General features: G+C 45.5%; 1 protein-coding gene across 5 annotated transcripts in view; it reads right to left on the bottom strand.

Moving 5' to 3' along the window:
• Window positions 1-24,211, bottom strand: part of XPO5 (exportin 5) — a 29,530-nt gene extending 5,319 nt beyond the window's left edge. For 2 of the 5 annotated variants that reach the window (XM_041476780.1, XM_041476777.1), the window contains exons 1-26: window positions 23,968-24,211; window positions 23,596-23,717; window positions 22,907-22,979; window positions 22,214-22,351; window positions 21,722-21,904; window positions 20,671-20,712; window positions 19,773-19,799; window positions 19,293-19,478; window positions 18,527-18,603; window positions 17,983-18,082; window positions 16,506-16,589; window positions 15,991-16,116; window positions 15,669-15,759; window positions 14,113-14,241; window positions 13,250-13,365; window positions 12,306-12,461; window positions 11,859-11,900; window positions 11,149-11,256; window positions 9,668-9,867; window positions 8,920-9,019; window positions 7,878-8,059; window positions 3,028-3,128; window positions 1,859-1,955; window positions 1,194-1,330; window positions 532-629; window positions 58-104 (exon numbers count right to left, since the gene is read on the bottom strand). In XM_041476780.1, coding sequence (XP_041332714.1) covers window positions 58-104; window positions 532-629; window positions 1,194-1,330; window positions 1,859-1,955; window positions 3,028-3,128; window positions 7,878-8,059; window positions 8,920-9,019; window positions 9,668-9,867; window positions 11,149-11,256; window positions 11,859-11,900; window positions 12,306-12,461; window positions 13,250-13,365; window positions 14,113-14,241; window positions 15,669-15,759; window positions 15,991-16,116; window positions 16,506-16,589; window positions 17,983-18,082; window positions 18,527-18,603; window positions 19,293-19,478; window positions 19,773-19,799; window positions 20,671-20,712; window positions 21,722-21,904; window positions 22,214-22,351; window positions 22,907-22,979; window positions 23,596-23,717; window positions 23,968-24,072 — 2,867 coding nt within the window. In that variant the 5' untranslated portion in view covers window positions 24,073-24,211. The remainder of the gene's footprint in view (window positions 1-57; window positions 105-531; window positions 630-1,193; window positions 1,331-1,858; window positions 1,956-3,027; window positions 3,129-7,877; window positions 8,060-8,919; window positions 9,020-9,667; window positions 9,868-11,148; window positions 11,257-11,858; window positions 11,901-12,305; window positions 12,462-13,249; window positions 13,366-14,112; window positions 14,242-15,668; window positions 15,760-15,990; window positions 16,117-16,505; window positions 16,590-17,982; window positions 18,083-18,526; window positions 18,604-19,292; window positions 19,479-19,772; window positions 19,800-20,670; window positions 20,713-21,721; window positions 21,905-22,213; window positions 22,352-22,906; window positions 22,980-23,595; window positions 23,718-23,967) is intronic. The other 3 variants (XM_041476778.1, XM_041476781.1, XM_041476779.1) reach the window with 3 other exon arrangements.
• Between the last annotated feature and the right edge of the window lie 8 nt (window positions 24,212-24,219).

Here is a 24,219-nt window from a genome sequence, read left to right on the forward strand (position 1 = left end):
CAAAGGGCCACATAAAAGACCCCATTTCCCTCTTTGTACCAAGGGGTGGAAGCTTACCAGAGCATGCTTCGCTGGTTGATCACCTGCCATTTCTGGGACAACCTCTGTTCAAGACAAAAGGAAAGATTAAATCTGGACACAATACAAGGAGACCCAAGCAATATCTCTGGCAGAAGCACAAGAGCTTTAAATGCCAGGACCCATTTTGAACAGCAGGAAAACTGGTACCAAGTGTGCTGGAATGTGAATGAGCTGTCATGAAAATGAGAGGACACGGAAAAAAACCTATGAACAAGCCCAAAAACTATCAGGGCTGCAGGCTGAGGAGTTCATGTCCACAGGATTGAACTCACAGCAAGGGGTGCTGTGCAACAGCCAGGGCTCAATGCACTTTAAAGCCCCCTCTAAACATTATCAAAATGATTAAGCATCAAGGCTCTGCCCTCGTCTCTGCTGGCTCTCTAGAGACAGACAGGGCTGGCTGAAGAACTGAACAGGCACTGAACAGGCACTGAACAAGCAATTTCTTACCATGTGCAGATAGGTAAAGAGTGGTCCCAGCATGGGGCAGACAAGGGTTTCGTAGTATTCTGCAGGGCAGGAAAGTACCAAGGGCTTCACAAACACACCTGCACAGACCAGTTAAGGAAGAGATCCAACAGAGCCAGCTGTGCCCAAGCCAGCCCATTCCACTGGGAGGCCAAGGGACAGGCACTTGGAAGCCCACCTTCTCACAGCGCTGAATTAACAAGTGGCATCTCTATACAGCAAGAACATCAGTTATTCAGCTCTTTCCCTGGACAGTTCAGCTGAGAAAAGTAAGGGTGCTTAGCACCCACTTCCTAGCTGTGAGACTGAATGTCCAGCCCTGGAAAGCAGGTTGAGAAACCCACATGGTCTCCCAGAGAAGCACATCCTAATGTCAAGCTCCTCACTATCCAAGCCTCCTTGCCCCTCAGAAGGCACTACTCACCTCTCACAGTGCCTCCAGAACCACACAAATCCTTCGCATTTATTCTGACCCCATGCACTGCTCATTCTGCTGGTGCCCTCCTAGCATCATACCTCACCCACACCAGGTGTATCCCAGTTTGATTACCTCCTCAATCACCCTTCTTTGTCTTGGCCATACTGAAAACAATGCAGGGTTTAAATTTATCTCTTCAGAGCCACCCAAGTTGATGGAAGGATACGGAGCATGGGACGCAGTCTGTAATCAGGAATGTTGTTGAGGTTGTTGAAAGCAGAGCTGAGGAGCTGGGTGGCGAGACCCTCAACAGTGTAGAAATCCTGTTGCATGGAGGGGCCTGCATTTCCCAGGATGTGAAAACTTCAACCAAAAAAAAGTTAGTTACAAGTGTGCTAGATAATAATGTCTCTGCTCTGCAAAGGCTACAAGTACTATTGTCTTGAGACTACACAGTCGTCAGGTGGCTAAACATACTCTAGAGGAATTTTAGCACAGTGTCTCTTTTTTTCTGGGATACCTGCAGAGGGACAATGAATTAAGCATTTAAGCGCTACAAGGCGCTTTCAAGTGCTGATGTACCCTGACCCATAATTAGAAGTGGCAAAAGAGACAAACTGGATCAAGATATCAGGTAAGTGCTCCAATCTGACTATCTAACTGCAGAAGAGCTAAAAGCAGATCCCCATTTTGAGGTATGTTTTCCAGACTATTCCATGTCTGTGTGGCAGGTTACAACCACTGTATATATGCCACCACTGCAGCTTGTACTTGGATACTGCAGGAGACAGCTCACATCAAAAATCTACTCTAAAGGAATTTGGGACCCCACAATAACCTACTGCTCTGGCTGAGCAGTGCTGGATTGTGGTGAGAGATGTGGTGCCTTACCAGTTGTCGTAGAGGGTACAAAAGAAGCCCTGCATCCTTTCTAAGACTGTTTTGTAAACAGGAGAGTCATAAAGCTCCAACAAAGGCTGAGGGAGGCCTGTGGGAAGGAATAAGCTTCAGTTACATTAATGAGAGAGCACGGTGCACCTTCAGAGCATGCTGGGCAGGCCCCAGCCAGCTTGACAGCAGCAAGGGAAGCTCTTGGCAAGAGCCAAACAGGAAGCGGTGCAGCAACCCTGGGGCAGAAAGTCAGAGGTCAGCCAGGTTCAAGTTGGTTGCACCCAGAGTAGAGGTGTCTCCACTGAGGTTGCTGCAGCTGCCTTATTTCTCTGAAGTAGAACTTACTTGAGCTATCAGAACCCAGTCAGCAGCAAAGCTGACAGTTGCTGCAGCTCCTCTAACAGCTCACCTCTTCAGGTTTGTCTCTCTGCCAGGATACAAGCTACTGGCGAACTACGATATTAAAGTTTAGAGCAGAGATCAAGGCCCTGCTGCTTTATGTGCAGGGGCTCACAGACACAGGGGCTCGAGTTTTTAAAGTCACAGAAAAGAGGTAAAGGAACCATGTTCTCATTTTATAGATAGGAAATGGAGAAAAAAAGACAAAGTAACTTCCCCAAAATATTTCACTGTCTGGTGATGATCCACACTTTATCCACAGGGCCACCCACTTCTGCTTGGCTGGAAAGGCTTCTGTGTTCAACAGCTCAAACCTGTTTTAAGGCTCCAAAGGCCTCTTTCTAATATGCTGTCTAGAAACAAATGTGAGGGCCATGCTGCACAACTTGGCTCTTGCCCTCCGGGACAGGTCTTTGCATCAGCACTCAGGGCTCCTTCTCAGCACTAATTCTGCTCCAAGGCAGACAATTACAGCACCCTCCAGCCTCTGCAGCCTGAAATGCCGTGTTGCAGAGACCACCACCATCCCACAAATGGGATAAGCAGTTTGGTAGTATACCCTTCAATGCATGCAAAATAAACTAATGTGTCTGAGACCAGTAACTTATCTACATCTTAGTTTCAGCTGGTTCAAATCACACCTGAGCTGCAAATACTATGAAGAAGTTGGTCCTCCAGCCCTATTTCACTTCCACTGTTATGGACAGATCACTAACTCAAATATTTCTAAGACTCTGCCCACACATTCTTCTTGAAGAGAAACCTCTTACCTAGAATGGCATTCTTCTCCACCTCCAGCATGTCCAAGGCCTTTGCAAATGTATCCCCCAGCCTAGCCACCATCTCTGGCATGTAGAGGTTGTTGTGAGTCCTGAAACAGAAGAGCACTTGGTTTATACTCATATAAATCAATCCCTTTTCGCCCTTGACAGTGGAATCCTCTCCTTCAGCTTGTGGACAGCTCTTCTGAGGCAGATGATGAGGAAGGTGAGACCACGCACATGTGCATGGGATCCCCCTTCCCCACCTGCAAAAATACTGGGGAAGCTGACCCAACAGAGACATGGAGTGACTCCACCTCATGTCCTGAATCTCCTGGCTGCCCCTTCCACTTATTTCAGTTCATCCCACCCCTTGCAAGCACCAGCAGTAAAGATCCCCAGCAATTCTCCAGATGATGCTGGGAACAACTTATTAGCTTGGCCAAAGGGATCAGAGAATGTATTTTTAAAACTGACAAGACATGGATTCTGTAATCTCAAAAGATCTTCTGCACCTAAGACCCCTGCAAAGGGAAGGGCTGTTTCAGCTCCAAAATACACACACTGCCCCTCAGGGATGGGTCACAGACCCCAGAATGGCAGGTGGCATTGGAGAGACTCTAGTGAGAACATCAGTCCAATCAGATGTTACTCACAGCAGGCACAAGTGCCCCCTGGACAACACATCCAGCTGGGAACAGTTCTGCATCATAGCAAGTGGCCACTGTCAGCTGTCTGCAAGGGACACCAATGCAGCCATGGGTGGCTGGTTCTTGCCATCCAGGCCAAAATGGGTCCTCTCTCTTAGCCAGGGTACTGACGCTCAGAGCTGGACTCGGCAGGGGTGTCTCTCTCACCTACCTCTCTCCTTTGAGACCTCAGACCTCCACTCTGGGTGTCGCCAGCTGCACACAGCACAAATCCTGCAGCCTCCTCCAAAACTGCAATGCCATTGTACCTGCTGCTAGAGGTGATCAAGGGCAACTCAGTATCTCCCCCTCGAGCAGCGTTTCCCAAAGCAGGGGGTACATGGGAATGGCTAGGGAAAGGGAGGGTGGAAAGACCTCAGGATGTTCTCCAGAGTCTCAGCTTTCACTCTTGTAGTAATTATTGTTGTTTTTTTTTTTTTTTTTTAAAGGCTACGCTCATAATTCTGGCAACCATGATGCAGTGATGTCTGCCTGCATTTGCAGAAAGCTCCAAAACAGCAACTAGCCTGTTTCTCTCTGCAAGTGTTAAATACTTCCCTGCTCGCGGCACATGAGGAAGGCAAGTATGTGAACTTCATGAGAAAGAGCTATAGAAATGGCTTCTTAATGACTCATACTCTCATTCTGGGCTGGATGTAACACCATGCAACAGGCCTCAAAGGGGCACAAGCTACTCTGCTTTGCCAAGAAGGGCCAGGGAACAGCCCAGCTTCCACACGGGTTAATGCTGTCCCACTGACTCAAAAAGCTGTACATTTCTGCTGGAGGCTATCCTGAAACATAGCCATTAAAATAATCTCTTATATGTCTCCTGTCCACTCCATGTCAGTGTTGGCTTTGGCTCACGCTGGGCAGAAGGCCAGTGGGGCACATGCAAGGACTGTGGAATTGCAAAGGTGAATCCTGAAACCACAGTGCACTAATTCCAGCAGGACAGGCCAGACAGTCATATCCTGAAGGTGTGTTCATGGTCCTTAGTTGTTTCAGAGTCCTTGAAGCATTTTCTTAAGTCTGAGAGCTGGGAGACAGATGTTCACTTACAGGGCAAGCTCTCTTAATACTTGAGCAAATTCCCAGTGGGAATGGAGAGAAAATGGCCAACCACCCACTCCCTATGGGAGTTAACAAGGCATCCAACAGCCCTCATGTATGATGATGTAGCCTCTAAGCATGTTCCAGCTGAGACTTATCAGCACTCCTGGGCACCCCACACACAGGAAAACAAAGAAAAACGAATTTCAAGAGACATTTATGCTTTAGACAAGCAAAGGGTATGGCAGGACTTGGGGAATTTTCAGTGATGGTCACAGCTCTGCTAGAAAGAGTATCTGCTGCCTAGAGAGCAGCACAGCTTGTAAACCAGAAGATGAGCCCTTTAGCACAGTCCATGACTGAAGAATCTTCTACAATGAAAATGCCTACAGCATCCATATCTACCCAATAATTCTTTCACCAGAATTAATGCTTTGGCAATGTCAGCATCTCATCATCAGGAGTTCCAAAAAAGCCTTTGTCTAAGCAAAGCATTTGCTGAGCCTGAGCACTTAATTTGCAACAAAACACGAACAAAATCCCAGCACAATAAAGGCTCTGCACCAATTAGGTCATGCAGCTACTGACTGCAGAAATGCACCAAGGTGGCTGAAAATCATGATTTGGGTTTAAATTCAGGAGTGAACATTTAAAGCCAGAAGCTAGAAAACACCTAAATGAAATGAGGTGCCACAGAGGACAGGAGAATCATTACTCTGAAAACTGCAAGCAGTGGTTAATAAAGCAACCTCAAAATAATTCACTTAACACAGCTACCAACACAGAGACAAATACAGGTAGGCACAATAAGATGCCACTCAAAACTGCCTTATTTTTCCATTACCTGGACTACCTCATTCTTCTCAGTTCCTTGATCTCACCCATGACCTATCTTCAAGCTACTTACCACCCTGGCAAAGGCCCAATGGCTTAACAGCTTCACTGCTTCTGTCTGCTAACACAGCAGCAGAATGCCACACACTATCCAGAGAGGAGCAGTCCCACCTGCTCAGCCTGAAAACCCCGCTCTGTTAGCACACTGGTGCCTGACCTGGTGCTCAGTTCCGCTGCTCAGCAGGATCCATGCTACTGCTACTTGCACGTCTGCACGCAAATAAACCAACACAGCCTGCAGGGACTTCCATAGCTCTGTTGCATGGGCAACACTCCATACAGAGATCTCAGAGAAGCATCCATCCCCAGGTAGTAACGTAACTACGTCCCTGACATAGTTACATTACTAAACACAGACAGCTTTCCTGCCAGGCACCTTCCTCATATCCCCAAACCTCCTGCCTGCTGACAGGCGGCTACAGATTCCATGTTTTCCTGTATGATCCATATTAAAGAGGGCCTGAGGAAGACATGCATGGAAAAGGCACCTGAAGTCAGCAAAGAACACAACAGGAGCTCCACAACACAAGATCCAGCTTTGCCAAAAAGACTTAAGTATCATCATCAACCCTTGCACTGAACAACTAGGAGCTTGCAGTTATCAAACAGAGGCTGATACATCCAACAGCAGCAATGGAAAAATATGAAGCATAAAGATCCACTGTTCCTAATACATCATTCATTAGTTCTTGTTGGAGCATCCAGCCTTAAGAAAAGCACAGATGCGTCTGAGTGAAGTACAGGTTTCTCCATGTATGTTACTACCATGTACACAGAAAATATTTCGGTCTGCAGGTGAGATGCTTGAATAACACAGCCACATTATCTCAAAAAAAGCCCAAACCAGCCATGGAGCTCCTTCCTTTATATCCTGGACAGAGAGCATAGCTAATGTGTTCTCTTGGAGGTGGCAAAAGCCAGGCACAGAGTTTCTGCTTCTTCACAGAAGTGAAGTGGTGACAGAAATTGCATGACAGTTCCCTAAGCTTGTTGTAACACAGATCCCAAGTGATTTTACTGAGGCACAAGTTCTGGTAGGAACAGTGACTGCATGAGGAAAAAGTGTCTGTTGCAGCCTGTTCAGACCTTGGGCACTGGTTTAGTTGGTCTCACACAATATGACACATGGCAGGCACTGAAAGAAATGGCATGAGGCTACTACTACTCAGGGCAACTCTACCTAACCTCTCCCAAAAGGTCACCAATTGGATCGTCACCCTTCCAGGATAAAAGGCAAAAACACTTCAGGAACAATTCTGTTGTCTACCTGGTCACTGGCCAAAGTACCACACACTGTGCTACAGAGTTTAGTGATGAGAAACACTGCCAGCATGGGCCAAGACAGCATGTGCTTGTCCCAACAGTCCAGCATGCTGCTTCTCTCTGGAAGCAGCACATTCCTGAGCTCAGAGACTACTAAACATACTTGACTTGACAGAGCTCAGGTAACAGTGCCCCTACCCTTACAAACCCAGGAGCTGAAAAATCTAAGCGGATCTGAAAATGCTCTTTCTCAAAAGGCCCCTGCCAAGGACAGAGAAACAAGTTTTCAAGTGTGTAACATGTTATCTCACAAAATTGTCCCATAAATCTGGCAAACTCACTTCTCCTTCATAATTCCGGGAACTGTGCTCTTCGGGATTTCCCTTTTCTGCCTTCTCTTGCTCCCTCCCCTGGCTGCCCCAGACTTACACACCCCTGGTGACACGCAGAGAGGCACTGCATGGTAGCAACAGCCTGAGAGTATGCATCTACTGATTTCAAGAGCAAACAGTGCTTCAGGAGGCTGCTGCTCACAGTCAGCCAAGCCAGTTTAATTTAACACTGAAGAGAGAACAACGCGAACGGGATGCGATGAGAGCTGGGACTGCCCTGGTGGTGACGGGAGAGGTGGCCTTGTAGGGACTGAGGGCAGAGCACAGACGTTAGCTGAGAAATCATTAACTGGGTGGCAGAACTACAGCAGTGCAGGTGGGGGAGGCAACCCCAGCACAAGCTCCCATTAGCTTTGATGGCCTCTTGCAGGCCAGGCCAACGAACACTCAGAAGGCTCCAGTTTGCACAGTGCCATTCCCCACTGTGAACAGCCGGGAACAGTACTTGGGCACCAGCCCGTACTCCCACTGGGCAAACCATGCTCTGAGCATTCCATGTATTTATCACAGTCTGGCTTTCAGAAATTTATCAAGGCAACATAAATGATTTCAAATCAACTCAACCCACCTTATGAGAGCAAGTAAATTGTCAAAAAGCTTCAGGACCTGCTCAGTGCAGGGATTACGGTACATTGGAGTTCCACTGGGCAGGTATCCCAAAAAGAATCCTCCAGCTTTTGCCTCTTCAGTAGCAGCAGGCCAACGAGCTCGTTTCACAACTCCCAGAATAGTGTAAACACAAAAGCTTATCTGCAGCAAGAGATGTGGAGAAAGCATTTCTTAGCCAGATCACAGTCTCAATCAACAGGTTTTCAGAGAAACACATTATCGTCCCATCTCAAAGGGAATGTTCCACAGTGAGCCTAACCTGGTGATAGGAACAAACTCTGGGGAGTCTGCTGCCAGGAAAATGCAGCAAATGATCATGCCATATTCCATCACCTTCAGAGAGCCCTGGCCATGGCAGGATGGCCTAGGAATTCACTATCAGACAAAGCACCAATGCATACCATCTCAAGAGCACGTAAGCAGCCAGGCAGGCTGCTAAAAGTAAGGAGCTAGACCATCAGTTGCTCATGTCCTTCATGAGGGAAGATGCAGTGCTGGGACAAATACAAGATCTGAGATGACACAACTGCATTAGCCCCAAATCACTTTATGTACTGCATTTCAGTGTCTTCTGCAGATCTGAGGACAGCAACTCCGTTTGCAGTTCAAATGAAGACTTTACACTAAAAATTCAACACAAATCTCCTCAGATGAATTTTAATTATATTCTGTGCTCCAGTCTGAGCACGATGTTTTCCATAATGCCTGGTTTAGAAAGCACAATTCACTTGCCATATTTCTAAAAATCATGTATATCAACTGCTTCTCCAAAACCAAACTCTATTATAAACAAAGAGTAGGAAACAGCGTGCTTCACTCTGATAAATGATGTTGTTTTGCATGGTCTGCATGCTCTTTACTGTAGCTTAAAGAGCAAAGGCCAGCCTGTTATTCTGCAATCTAAAGAAGTACATGATCAGGAGACCTCGTGTGCAATCACAGGAGACATGGGGATGGAATTTTTCATTAACAATTACACCCTTCCTGATAATGATACTCACTCTAGACCGGTTCAGACCACTAGGATCTTCCAAGACTGGATCAGAAATTTTGTTGTCTGCACCCACGTAGGATATAAAGGCTTCAGGATCTGAGAGGACTCTGGAAGCAGCAGAAGACAGCAATGGGATTATTGTTTGTATCAGGGAATTTAAGCAGAGCTTTGCACTGTCAATGAACACCTCACAAATACAGAGCAGGCCAGAGAGACTAGGTAGCACTCCATCCTGTACAAGGGAACATGCTTAAAAAGCATCAGATGTGTACACTCTGCAAACATTATCAGTTCTCTTGGGCTGTGGGGATCTAAAAGATTCAAATCTCTGATAAAGATAGCCCTGCTGGGAAAACTCTTGTGCATGCCCAGCTATCCAGAGCTGCAAGACATCTCAGTTTTAGTTGTAAGAAGAAGGTAAGAACTCAGCTTCTTACCTTCTTCTGGGGATGAGCAAGGATGTCTTTTATTTCTTACTTTCTGCAAATGCTTTGAGCATGCTGGGGAACGTTCCTTTATTACTGTAAGCAACTCTTACCCAGAAATTTTCAGCAAACAGCATTTAGTCTCTTAGCAGTTTCTGAACTGTAGGAGAACTATTATCACAATGACTGCCCACAGCACAGGAGGTCAAGAGGCAGCCCATCACCCCCCCTATGGTTTGTGTTTCCTTACTGGGCATGGCATTATGTCCTCAACACCTGCAGCTCAAAGTCAGAGAAGAAATGACCAACAGAAAGAAAAATAACCCATACCTCTGCATCTCTGGGGAGAGCCATAAGCCAGCCACAGGAGCCATGAGCTCCTCCAGGAAAGCCTTCTGTCGCTCATAGTCCTTGAACTGGTTGCTGATGAGGACAAGGGCCTCCATAAGAGCACACTTCTCCATCTGTGTCAGAAGTAGCTCATTTGACAGCAGCTGTTTCACGTGGTTGTACAACATCTCAAAGTTTGGCTAGAAAACACATCCAAGTGGAAAAGCATCATGCATCTGGTATGGAGGAGGGCCACTGGGGGAGGCAGAGAAGGTGGGTACTGTACAGCTGGAGGAGCATGTCTGTTACCTTTTCTCAACATAGCCATCTCCTCTTCACACTCAAATTTCTCTGTATGTTCAGTCTAAGAGAACTTCCATTTTTCCCTACCCCTCTATCATTATTCTGCATCCACTTTATTTTAACTCTCCAGAATGAATGAAATAAGAAGAGGAATCTCTCCCTAGGCAGTTATATCACTTAAAGCAGTGTCACACCTCAAAACAGTTCTGGTGCTTTTATTTGCTCACAGAAAGCACCTTGCTTCTTTGGCCAGATTTAGGATTCTTCCACCTCTTTCCTTGTGGTAAGTAACAATTCATATGGTTACCATGAGTGCCACAGGAATTCTTGCATTTCTCCCCTTCCTTCCCCAGCTGCCACCACATCTACCCACAATTTTGTACAAACATCAGCAATCATTCTCTTCAGCAAAGTCCTCTGAACATCTTTTGGGGCGACTCTAGGTCCTTGGCTCTTCTAGTGAGGATGTTTGGCTGGCCATGGGAAAGAGACAGCTATAGCTCAAGGACCAACAAAGTGGAACAAAAACCAACCCATTAGTTCTTAGCATCAATTACAGAATGCAGACCGGAACCTCCAAATTACCTTAATTAACATCCTTTAAAAATGTCTTTTTTTAAACTAGCAATGTCCTATGGTCCTCCCATAATCCTAGGTCCCACTCCACAGAAACACATCTGAAGAATGTTGCATGCAGAGACTGTATACTTCAGAAAAACAAACAAAACCCAGCTCATGAAATTTAAATGTATTTGTCTTCTAATCTCCTCAAACTCATCCAGAAAACAAATACTCTCCTTTTCCTCCTATATTCTGTTAAGTAACAGAAGAAAATCTAGTGATTAGCTATGCTACTGTCCTCAGCTAAGGAATTAACTGAGACCAGCACAGGTGATAACATGGACATTCCACAAACATTCCCATAAAACCAAGGCAGTGCTGCCTGCATCCTCCTCATCATTCCTTCTACATTTAGCCCACCAATCTACAATTCAACTCTTCAGGCAGAAAATTTTTCAGCTGGGAAGAAAAGAGATACAGGGAATGGTACTTTGCCATTTGTGCAGCAGGAGTATCTCCTGCAAAGAAAGCAGAGACTGTAGCCAAGGAAGCTGAAGATCCCACAAAATCCAACTGAAAGTGAGGCAAGACTCTTCATTACAGTTGCATTTACATACCAGGACAAGCTGAGGGTAATCCCGGCACATCTTTATGATTGAGGAGCATGCATGCCTTCTCACATTCTTCACTGCTCGAGTTCTAGGAGCCTGGACAGACACAACAAACTTCAATGCAACAAAACAAAAGTTCAGCCAAACGCAGGGTATCTTCAAGAGACAAATTCATTATATACAGATTTCTGCACTGTTGAGCACAGATAAAAAAAACATCTCCATGCTCCCCTGCTCCCTCCAAACAATCATGCAGCAACCAAATTTCCTCTGAAGCAGTAGTCAATTCAAGGAGTCCATGTTCAAACAAGCTGTACTTCAGGAGTGAGGATGCCATAGCTCTTACTCACTATTGCAAGACTCCAGGCACTCCCTAGGTAACTGGCAGGTTTAAAGTCATCCTTCAGAGCCATTTATACCAAGTACTGAAAGAAATTCCCAGGGATTTCACCCTCAGGAAGGCCAGCACTGACTGGGGAACTAAGTGTACTGGCCTTGGAGCACACCTCCGGCCTTCTAAGCTTGTGAGCCAAAGCTTAGTAGGCTATGTCAACCACAGAGATCAGCAATATCTAGACCCCCCAGCTTTTTCAGGAGCAAAGCTATACTTGAGAAGCCTACTTCAGCAGAGTCTTCAGACTCAGGATGCTCTCTCCACTAGAATATGATTTGATCCAATTGTTATAGCTCATTAGTAGATAATAATTCACACATACCTTACTTTCTTCTACAACTTCAAAGGTAACTGAAGCAAACAGCTGTGAGAAAAGGGAGGAAAAATAAAAAAAATGGTATAATTTTTTAATATTTAGAACTCATCTCTCTTTGAGCTCAAGGAATAGGTAATAAAGATTTTAATGCAATTTCACTGAAGAACCCCTGAGTGAGCTGAAAGATGAATCACCAATACAGTGATGCTTTGACATAAAACATGGCCAGAGCATGTAATTAGTACTAAGATTTAAGGCTAAAAACTACAAAATTTGGGCTAATTGACATTACTCTTCTTGTGACAAGCCTCAGCCTTGGTTTCTCCCATCTTTAACATGAAGGACAGTCCTTCCCTGACAGCAACATCAAGAGGATTGACTCCTGCAGCTTAGTCCAAGTGCCCTGCACCACAAAAAGCTGATGTGATTTTAGCAGGGTCTGCATGTACCTACCTTGGAAAGTACTTGGGGGAGGTATTCTGGTCGGTAAGTGACAAACGGAAAGAGAGCAGAGACATTGGTGAGCACACAGGACAGGATGAGAGGATCTTTTGTTTCAAAATTAAGGACAAGCTGCAGCAGATCTATGCCATCATTCACAGGGATTTCCTACAAAGGTAGCAAAAAGAAAGGAAAGAAAAAGGGAGGCAACACTCAATATTTCAACCTGTAGTATACATCCTACAAAACCCAGGAAAAAGGCTGAGGCAAAACAGAGCAGCATGGCCACTGCTGATAGCACAGTCCTGAGACATCAGTCTCTAGCCCCCATACTATTGCTTGCACCTCTGGGAAAGGCAAACTTCCTCTCTCAGTCTGTCTCCCAATTCTCCCCTTGACACTGTCTAACAGATTTCAAGCTTAACCAACTGTATTGACCTATATAATTAGTCCACTGTGATTAGATTGATAAGTACATGAGCAGCTTAATCTAATAAAAAAATCAAGTCACTCTACATCAAACTGATCCTTCTGATTAGCCTGCTGTTGAACAAAAGAGAGAGAAAATGCTTCTGATCTCCTACTCTCTTGGGCATAGTTTCTCTCATTTAGTTAGAAATAATAAAACAAAAATCGAGTAAGAGGATAATTAAATAAACTCAAGAAATTTTTCTTTTCTTTAAGCAATCTCTTCTCCTCTATGTAAAAGCATGTCACCTGAGCACTCTCCTGTGACTTCTCATCCCATAGTGTCCAAAACTAAGACATGCCAGTATGAGTTTGGTGTCATCAAAAGGGTCATTATTCCTCATGAGAATGGCTCACCAAACATTCTGGGTTTTGCATGGGGGTAACCAGTTACTACAAACTGCTCAAGGATAAGAAAACTGCAAAACCCCACTGGTGTTGACCCAGAAGAAGCCAGGAGAGAAGGCAGGAGCATGGGATACACCTACATCTTTATCCATGGTTCGAAACATCTGGCTGATGACGCTCTCTGAGAAGAAGGTCATGGCATCCCACTGCACAAAGGATGGAGAGAAGATGGAGCAGAGACCTTCGCCTGTCTTAGCTGAAAGGAAGAGAACACTGGAGCTCTCACCATGCTCCTCAACAGCAGCCTGGTAAGTTCCTGTGCTGCAACACCTTAGCACTCACAAGTATTTTAAGCACACAGCTCTCCCTGCAGATGCCTGGCAGGGATGCACTGGGAGCAATTAAGGTTACCCCGTGTGATTTGTTTAATTCAAGTGAAGGCTCCTGAGGCATAACTCTTTGAGGTATTGTGCAGAGCAATATGAACAGAGCACAGAAGGGAAAAGAAGGGAGACCACATGCCCAGACTCAGCACTGCAGGCAAGACTGGCCTCAATGTGCTTTGCAGAGCACCAAGCAGCCTTCCTTCAGAGCAGGGAAAGCAAAGTGAATGACAAGGAATTTGCCAGGTAGGCATAACTTCCCTAACAAAAGTAATAAATATGTTACAAAGATAAAATGGCCCAAATAATTGTAAAATTGTATCAGAGGGACAGCTGCACCTGTTCTGCAGAGAGATTTGGGGGAATGAAAGGAGGAGCCAGGGGCTTTACACTACTTATTCCATTTGTAGACTCCAAAGGGATAAATTAGGGAAGGGGTGGGTTTGACTTGGTTTTGCTTTTAACTTCCAAAAACCTTAAAATCCTGAAAATCTAGCATGGAGTCTTGGCTGCTACTTAAAAATTTCCAACAACATCAACAAAAAAAAGGCCAAGAAATTTCTTCTTGGCTTTAATTAAAAAACAAATCTCATATCCCTAATTTTTTTCAGGTAACCTACAGTTTGTGGGTCCAGTATCAACAGGAGCTGTGAGTTGGTACTTCAGCCATTCACCAGCCATTTGGAAGCCAGTGAGAGGGTCCAGACGACAAGCCATCCTCATCACCTCTCCTTGCTGGGCTCGGAAAGCTGCAGGGAAAAATCACACACCCAGAAACCAGCTGATGCTGCAAATTTTGGAACATTGTGGACTTTTGCTTTGGCAATAGCTAAAGCAGAAGTAGTGTGTAGTGGGCACAGATACACAACCAGTAAAGCAGGTACAACAGGATGGGCAATTTTTGAAGTGATTTAAGTGGACTAAAAAATGACAGACTGACATTAAAAAAAGTACAATTAAAATGCAGTATGAATTATGAAAATCTATGCTGATGCCTTTTCCTGGTCTTAAAAAATTGAGAGCCAGACACGGTTAAGGGATAAGGGATTTCTACCTTGGTATTTTAATAAGGATCCTTATTGGCACACCACTTTGCCAAGGTGCATTGTGGCACCTTTTACCTTACCAAGGTAAAAATCCCTTATGCCTTAACCATGTCCAGCTCTCAATTTTTTAAGACCAGGAAAAGGCATCAATACTAAACCAGATTTACTACAATTAAGCCTCTATTCTTCACTTAAAATATGCTTCTAACGATAAACGTTTGCTGCTTACAGAGCATCTTGGGATACTGAAATTAAATACCAGCATTAGATTACCATCACTTCCTTTAGCTAAACACTTTTCCTAGATTATTCAACTAATGACAAACAAACTTGATCTCAAAACCCAGTTGCCTTGTTTTCCATTTCAAAGATACTAAAAACAAAGTACAGAACAGGATTTTCACTTGTTCCAAAATATTCCAGCGCATGAGCCCACAAAGAATCAGCTCTGCTGACTACACAAATGCAACTTGTAAAACTATCTAAGTAAGCAATAAAAATGCAACACTTAAAATCTTCAGACATAAATGTAAAATGTAAAAATTTATGTAATTTATTCAGTGTTTCCTCCCACCCACCAAGTTAGTATCAAATTACACCGGCCAGTGAGAACCAACTTCAGTTTTGGGAACAAAAATACAAGATAAAAGAAAAAGTAAAATCGTTAATATCCAGTGCTGGTTTAAGATCTTTATTAAATTAGGCTATTTTACTCGCTCAACTCTAGCTGTTGGTACTAACCAGAAGCTTCCTACCAGGACCAAGACACATTTTCTTTCTGGAATGACATCTGAAGTCTTTTGTAAGCTGCCTTCCTCTCCTAACCTAAGCATGACTTGACGCTGTTTGATTTCCTCCTCTAGGTGACCAAAAGTCGTATTTGCTTTGACACCAGAATGCTATTAGGCCATCTATCTGACCAGCCAGCAAAACAACAGCAAATACTAAAATAAAACACACGAGCTGCTCCAGGAAAATCCTAACTTAATTTACTCCAAGATCCAGACTTAAAAAGTTGCGAAACAAATGGAAGCTGCCAAGCCAATTTGGTAGGCTCCAAGCTCAGCCAGTGACTAAAAGCAGGAAGGACAGACAGACAACAGAATGCACAAAGGGTCATGTCAACTTACAGTTGAAGAAGGCATTGAAGTCCTCATCACTGTCAAAATCAAAACGGGAGTATTCACAGCTGGGGCTGTCTGCTTTGGAAGGGAAGCCCACCTGGAGACAAAGTGGAAAAGGTCAGGAAGAAAAAAAAGTCAACCATCACAGCTAACACCAGCTTCAAGATGAAGGCCGGAGGCAAGGAGCAGGATACAGCAGCATACAGCTGTGCTCAGCAGGCTGGAGATCATGTTTGGCCACAACACAACACAAATCTAGTTTCTTCCCCCATGACACAGGCCACATTCACCAGGCACCTTCTCAAAACCAACTGTGATTTGCACATACCTTCACCAGGTTGGTCATAGATGCACGGAGATACTTGGGAACGACAGCCAGCAACAAAGGGTCACGAGACAGAACTTCGTGCCGAAAGAGGGCTCCCCATGTGATCTGGGTGGAAGAGCGCAGAAACTGGGGGAAGAGAGGAGCAGAACAGGATTTCAGTGCTGGAATTTCCACTGCTAACATTAAATGTTGCTATCAGAAAGCAACAGTAAATTATACTGACTATTAGCTTGAAGCCAAAGCACATTGAAGGCACACTGCAAACTCCCAGAAAGCCAAAAATCTCTAATACTAAGACTGGTTCCAAATTGCATTTTCTACTCAGTTCCCTGTGTCAGGAATGGCTCCTGATGGTGTGGTAATGGAGTAGAAAACAATCTGCCTTCCAGGCCTTCAGCTGAAATAGAGAGCCTAGAGAGCAGTATTTAGCAGCTGAAGTTCTGCAGTTTTCTACAGGCTAGCCCAATTATGCATTCACACACAGTCACACATGAGATTTTCAGCCCTTTACATACCTGGCTGGGATGGGTTGTGAAGGCTAAAAATGACTCAAGGTATTTTCCAAAGTTGGCTGGCGTTTCCACATTACAATCTGAGCCCTATGAGGAACATGAAGTATTTCAGACAAAATACTAACTTTATGGCAGGCTGGGCTCACAAATGGTATGTTTCAGGGTAAAGCAGGAGCACTACATCCAAGGCCATAGACTGTAAAGGAGCAGAGACAGAAACACTGAACAACTGATTTTTTTCTGAAACCAGTATAGCCCAAGGAACATCAAGTTCTGTTGACCAGCCTGGAGGTGCTGGAGACACCACCACCCTCATTCAAGAGTAACAGGTGACTTCTCACATAGTGGGGCTCCATTAAAACCAAATTTACAACCACTGCTGCTGCTGTGAGTCAATTTCACTCCTATTAGGTCATACCCACACAACAGTACCAAAGTAGTACAATTCAAACCAAAGAATTTCACAGGAAAGTACACTCAGATAATTTCACTCAATTTCTCCAAACATCTTGTGTATTTAACATATGGGTATCTGTGACCAGTAACTTGGAAGTTTGTCAGGAAATTAAGTTTTTCCTGGAGCCATAAACTCAAGGTTTTGCTTCTTCTCAGAAATTATAACATGATCTGGTGCCCTCAAGATTCCTGAAATCAGAGGAAAGCAGAGGAGTGCTGCCTCTCCCAAGTGAATCTGAATTAGCAAGCTCCAACTCATTACTTCATTATGGATTAACAGCTCCTACTGCCTAACAGCAAGTGGAGTCACTGCAAGCAGTAATGTACTCTGCATGCTGTCCATTCTTTTTAGGGATGAATTCTCAAAGGTTGTTTTTGGTTTTTTCTTTCTCTCCCTATGAGACTTTACTTTGCTCTATTGCTTTTACAGGCTGGTTGCTTCAATCTCCCAAACAGCATCTCTCAACAAGCCTGCCCTCTTTATTGTAGAAGCACTCAGCTGAATGGAGGGAGTGGGAATTCAGCACCAGCATGGCATGAACAGTATGAATTTGCATCTTCATCCCAACATTGACACAAAGCATTACAAAGATGAACAGCAGGAACAAAACCCATTTCTTCCTTCAGCTTCAGAGAGACTTAGTAGAAGAACAGACAGGTATGCTCTCTGAGTTACTGGGAAATTTAAAAGGCTTCCAATAGAAGAGTAATTTCCTGAACTACATTTTCTGTAGCAGTAGCCAGCTAAAAACCTGACCAATTTTCAGTGAAGCTCAGCATTTTACAGAGGTTATAGGAAATGGTTCTTGATGACAGCAAAGCCCTGGCATCAGTCAGGGTCCCTCCAGTCTACATTCCTATGACTTGGCATGATACAGTTAACTCACTTAAAAGCAGAGCCATTTCTGCCTTTTGGAAATGCATGGAGAGAACCCTGGTCCTACCTTAGATCAGGGTTGCCTCAAGCCCCAGCCCTAAAAAACTAGCCCTGCCAGGGTTGCTGTTGGTATTCATAAAGACTTACTAGCAACGCACATAGCTGGCTGCCCAGTGCGCACAAAACTTGGCAAAGCCTCTTCAAGAAAACATAGTGCTTCTCCACCAGGCCTTCTCCATCTGCTGTCCTGGGAATGAGGGAAGGGGGGAAAAACAGGATCACAGTTACTCATGCTGTAGGTGACAGGCACACTGCTGTCTATCTTGTAGACAGAAAGAGAACTAGAGCAATTTGATTTTATTGCAGTGGGATTTCCTTTGCAATTATCAAGAAGTACTGCTTTATTGGCATCTAAAACCTCTGAAATTGCCTCTTTGAAAGAGTCCCTCCTCTGGATCAGCTTCAGGCTAAAACAAAGTCAGGGGAGCTGTGATATTTACACCTCTTTGTCTTTCAATTATGGGTTTTGAAAAAAAAAAACACCTTGTTTTCCAGGTTTTGCAAAAGAAATGGTGGGTTTGTTCTCTCCTATCCAGTCCCTGCTTCCTTTGCTTAAGCAGCAGTATCTTTTGCACCTACAAAGCCATTTTATGCAGTATTGTGTGAAATCACAGCACACCGGGATACTCACTGGGCAGCAGAGAGGATGCAGTGCATGGCAACATCTCCAAACAAGACCATCAGAGGCTTCCGATCCTCCAGCTTACCCTACATACAAAACACACCGCATGCTTCAATTAGAACATAACTATTTATTCCCACCTACATAAATATTTATTTCCCTCTGCAAGCAGAATTAGGAGAATCACAACTTTCTTTCCATCTGGGGAGGGGCTTACAGTCCACATATGATTTAAATAAAACACTGGCCAAAATTCCAAGGTATGCGATCTAAGAAATTGTCTCCAATCCCACCACAGGAACTTGAAATGGCAAAACTGACCCCGAGACATTATCTTTTATTCACAGAAGACTGGCTAGTTATTTACAGGCAGCCGATAAACACTCAGCCTCGACACTCAGCTGCTTGTGAATGAATGGGTCAAAATCACCTGTTTAGATCCTGCTGTCATTTCTCTGAGCTGCCAGGTGACACAGCTGGTGACACTACTTTCCACTTCACAGTTGTAGGAAGTGGGGGGTAAAAGGTTAGTGAGGACCTCCAAGTTCAAACTGCAAGGAAAAGTGAGCACGGAATTTGGAGAGGATTCTAATGGTTGCTCTGTGTATTGTGCTGGCATGACATTCACACCAAATATCATTAACAGAATCAGCTAAATTTTAATTTGGATTCTCAGACAAAAGGGCAAAGATAGCATGGCTCAGTCTGAAGAATTATATAGGAAAACAGGAGAAAAATAAAAGGAAGCCAGAAGAGCCAGAGAGGAAGAACTCACTTTCCTGCTGACAGCAATCAGGAGACACTCTGCTGCTCCAACTTGGAGTTCAGGCTCATTTAGGAGTAGACACAACATCTCCAAGAGCTTGCAGTTGTCTGCTGTAATATGGCTCAGGGCTACCCAGTCAATGTAGCCAGCCAAAGTGTTGAGTGCTGCTATCCCCACACGACAGTTTGCCTGGGCCTGTGAACAGAGAGGAGGCACAAGGTCAGAGGCAGAGAAAAACAGCAATTCCCACCTAAAGCCACCCACTCCCTGAAATAAGAGTACCAAGAACCCCCCTGAGAAAGTGAGAGATTTGGACCCTTCTGCTGCCACTCCTCATTTGTCTCTTCTCAAGGGGCTTGTATTAAAAGTGAACAAATCCATCTACATGAAACTGCAGGCAACAGACTCAAAGCCTGGGAAAAGCCTAGTTCTAAGTAACCTTAATCTTAAGAATTACTAATGAGCTAATTCTCATATAGCTCCACTCACCTTTGGTTCCTGAGCCAAATCAGTCTTCTGAAAAAGAAAATGAGAGAGGGTAAGTAACAGCTACAGCACACGAAAAAGAAAATGAGAGAGGGTAAGTAACAGCTACAGCACACACTTCACCCAGCCACTGCTGTACAGGCTTATCCTCAAGAACACAGCCAAAAAAGAGGCTGCATCACACTCTCCCACTCAGGACACTGCTGCAGCCAACAGACACCTCTGCAGCCCCCAGCTAGGTAAGATAATGAGACTCTGAATTACCAAGTTAAGCCACAGTTCCCTTCTCATCCAAAAGGTAACACTCCAGGCACCAGGGAGACTCAGGAGACAAGAAGGAAAGGCATTTTGGTACTTCCTGCAGGCTTCCAGGAAAGAAACTTTTTACCTTTTAAGAGCATCTTACACCCAAAAGCCAGACTCTGAAAAGATGCTGGTGGCTTTTAAGATTCAGGTCTGAAAATTTGTCCATGGTCAGAAAGGCAGCTGGAGAGAGCTGCAGCAGCAACTTAACAGCCCGACTCTGAGGCCTAGGACACTTAACAGCAACAACGCACTGCCTGTACCATCTTTCTGCCTAATGCAAACATATCCCTCAAATACTCAGGTTCGATTTGTTGTTCAGTTGCAAAGACACCACAAGCATTTCTTTCTGCTGTAAGCTTTTGGTTTGGACTATTCACTGCAGTGATTTTTAAGTTAATCAGCTTAAGTCCCAAACATCTCATATATGATCCACCTTATAAACATGTTTATCTATTAATCCATCACACTTATAAGCACAGCACACTATTATGGTCTTGGGGACCTATCCATCATCTCCCCCGGTCTGTGTGCAGACAGGTGAGCACCCAACCCTCAGAAATGACCCTGTGCACGAATACCCCAAAGATCTGCTAACCTGTGGAGTGGTGAGGACTTCTTGTTCCTGGGGCGCTCCAACCTTGCCAAGCAGAAAGATTCCACCATTAGCAGAAGCAGCCACACTTCAGAGCCTCAAGCATTGCAATGCAAACCTTACCTGGAAATGCATTTCAACCAGACTACGAAACACACAAGGCTCACCCTCCCATCACCATGAACTGCACAGAAAACTGGCTGCACTACACGGTGGGGGGGTTGCTCAGCCTGACAGTGTGTCAGGAAGGTGTACAGAAGGCAGGTAGAAAAAGGGTTTTTCATTGCTTCCCAGTTTTACATTTACTATAACTCTGGATTTTAATTCATGGGAGAAAAAAGAATATGAGATATGACTAAGCAACTCATTTCTAGTTTGGTTTCTTGACTGTGCTTCACTCTCAAATCCACTTCCTTTTCACAGGAACAGACGGGGGTAGAGACCCCCTTTCATCATCCCTTGTGACTGACCTGCACATCTCTGATTCTAGGTAAGAATTCGGGAAAGAAGTCTGTTTACACAAAAACAGAAAGAGCCTTCTTCACTGCAACTTTGCAACAAAAGGGCTTCCTGACTTGAGCTCTTGGAGGAAAGGACCAGAGGCCCAGAAACATGTTGACATATCAGAAACTCATGCATTTTAGTGCATCACCTCAAATGTACCACTGCAGCGTGAGAGAGCAGACACAATTCCTGGATGGCATCTCTTAATCACTGTGTGTTACACAAACCACCCCAAATTACCTGCTTCTGCCACAACCACACCTTCATTTTGCTAAGCTGTACACCCTTAGTGCCAGCACACATTCCAACAGCATGCATGAAGCACGCATCCACTCCAGCCATTTACACTAGCAAAATCAAAATATCATCACTAAACACTATCAGCCTCGTGTGTCCAGCCTCTCTGATCAGCACCAGTTTCCCAGGCCACAGCAGATCCCTACCTCAGAGCAGCAGCAACAGATTTCACTTTCTGCTTCCCCAACAATTTGTGAGCTGCATCCCTAAATGCCTCCAGCACAAACTAAACCCAAGGGAAGGAGACTCTTACCATGAGTCTGTACTTGTTGACATTCTGCTGCAGGGCAGTTAGTAGGAAGCTGAAGATCTTTTCCATGTTCTGGGTGAGGGTTTGCTGGATATCTCGTCGCCGCTGGGTAGGCAGAGTTTGAAAAGTCACCACATCCTCTGCCAAACGTAGGAGGATGAACATCACCAGTTCTGTCTGAGTTTCCTGATGTCCCAAAGTGAAATACACTCCATCAGCACAGTCCAAACATTAAAATATCTAGAGACTAGCTTAAAGATGTGGAGAGAAAGCAAGCATGCATGAAGACATAGGTCTCATGTTGAGAAAGTAAAACAGCAGGATGGTGCTCTCTCTGCTAGTCACCTCAAGACAGCTTAATCTTACAGAGATTTTTGAGTCCATCACCAACATGTCTCACTTGACCATGAGTGAGTCAGATTTTTCTCAGGATGATGGAAGACTGAACCCCACACTAAGAGCAAGCAAAAGAGACCAGACAGCCGTGTTTCATACCCCTTGCTTGGAGAGGGTATCCAGCTCCTTTAGCATGTCAGGCCAGTGCTGAGGCCATTCCCGCTTGATCATCTCCACCACGATGCGAGACAGCACATCCTTAATGTGACTTTCCTCCTCCAGGATACTTTGAGTTCCCTGTGACAGAAAGGGAACAGTTACACAAAACAGCAAGCATCAGGCATTTATAACTCTGACCTGGGAAACAGTGTTTGCAAACATTCTAAATCACAGAAACCAAAACAAAACACAACACTGGCCAGCTTTTCATTGCAGCTACCTTAGATGACACTCCTATGCTCCCAAGCGTCCATAGCTAATAAACTCTGGGAACCAGACAGATTCTCCTCAAAAGAAGGTCACTTGGTCACAAGAGCAATCACAACAACAGAGAAAACACGACTAAGATAATGGCTTCAGTATTTTTCCAAAGGGTAAGAACATCTGTAGTTACTGAATTTCCTCCTAAGAAAAGTACCTCACATATGTTATACAAGCCTCACAACTTCCTGCCATGTGAGGTAACATGGCTATTCACCTGACAAGGCAGAGAAAAGCACTGAAACAACCAGAGATGCAAAGCGAAAAAGCAATGAATTTAAAAACTGAATTCAGATCTCTATGCTAATTAACTGCAGTATTTTTTACTTTTGCTCTCACATTTCAGAACAGCCTGGGGCAGCAGGTACTTACACTGGATATGAGACCCATAACATTGTTCTTCAGATAAACTTTTTCCAGGCGAGGCATATTGTTCCAGGGGTATCTGTTAAAAACAAACAAACAAACAAGAAACCAAGTCAAAACATCTGTAACATCTCTGACTTGATTCTCAAGGAACCATTGCTTCTTTACCTAAACTAGAGACACTACCAGCTCCCCGCCTCTGCCAGCACCCAATCCCTTAATAAAGGGGCTGAGTTAAAACTGCTGCTGGCAAAGGGGCATGCCTCACCGAGGTCAACAGACACCAGAAGCAGCAGCAAAAGCACAAAGCATCAGGTCTGTAGAGGCGGCAGAGAAAGGAATCTCAGAACTGAACTAATACAAAGCCTCTTTGTTAGCAGGAGGCCAATGACAGAACTCTGCAAAGACCTACTGGTAACCCAGCGTGTTTGTTTTCATCTTTTGATGTTAACGTGTCTTACAGCTCAGTGAATTCACCTTCCCAACCTGCCTGAAAGCAATTCTCGCCTTTCTTTCTTTTACAGAATAAGAAAAAAACCAGAGCAGGACTGCAACTGTCCTCTGCTGCAGAAAAAACTCCCTGCGTCCTGAAAGTGCCTCCCTGGGGTGGGAGGTGCCGGAATGGGCACAGATCCCACGCCAGAGCTGGGCGGCGGCAGGCTGGGGTAAGTAAGTAAGTCGCAGGGCTGACTTACTTGACCACATGCTCCAGGATCTGCAGGCCGAAGTGCCGGACGATGGCCGTCTGCGTCTTCTCCGCCAGCTTCAGCCCGCAGGGCACGCAGATGGGGCACTTCTCCTTGAACTCCTCGCAGAACTGGGGGAGGGAGGCCGGGACGCGTACACGCAGTTACACACCGGGCAGGAGCTGGCAGCCCCATCCCTGGCGGAGCACGCCGGGCACACGCGGCCGCCCGACCCCGCCGCCTGCCGACGGCTCCCAGCACTTCACGGGACGCCCGGGACCGGCCCGCCATGCTCTCGCCCACCCCGGGGCCGTGCGGACGGGGCGGCCGCGTGGCCGGAGCCCGGCGCTCTCCGTCCCTCCCTCCCCAGCCGGGCCGTACCTTGAGGGCCTCCAGGCGGTAGCGCTGCGTGGACGCCGGGTCCATGATGACGGTCACCGCCTTCACCAGCTGCTCGCAGAGGCCGCTCACCTGCTCGGCGGACATGGCGAAGGCGGCGGGCGCGCGCCACCGGCCACCCACGGGAGGGACGAGCGGGGCGGCCGGGACGCAGCTCCGCGCATGCGCCTTGGGGGACACGGGGACGCAGGGAGAACGCGGGCGCCGCGCACCGTCGCGGCGGGGACACGCGCA

Source organism: Pyrgilauda ruficollis, unplaced genomic scaffold (assembly GCF_017590135.1).
Source record: "Pyrgilauda ruficollis isolate IOZ18807 unplaced genomic scaffold, ASM1759013v1 scaffold4, whole genome shotgun sequence".
NCBI lineage: Eukaryota > Metazoa > Chordata > Aves > Passeriformes > Passeridae > Pyrgilauda > Pyrgilauda ruficollis.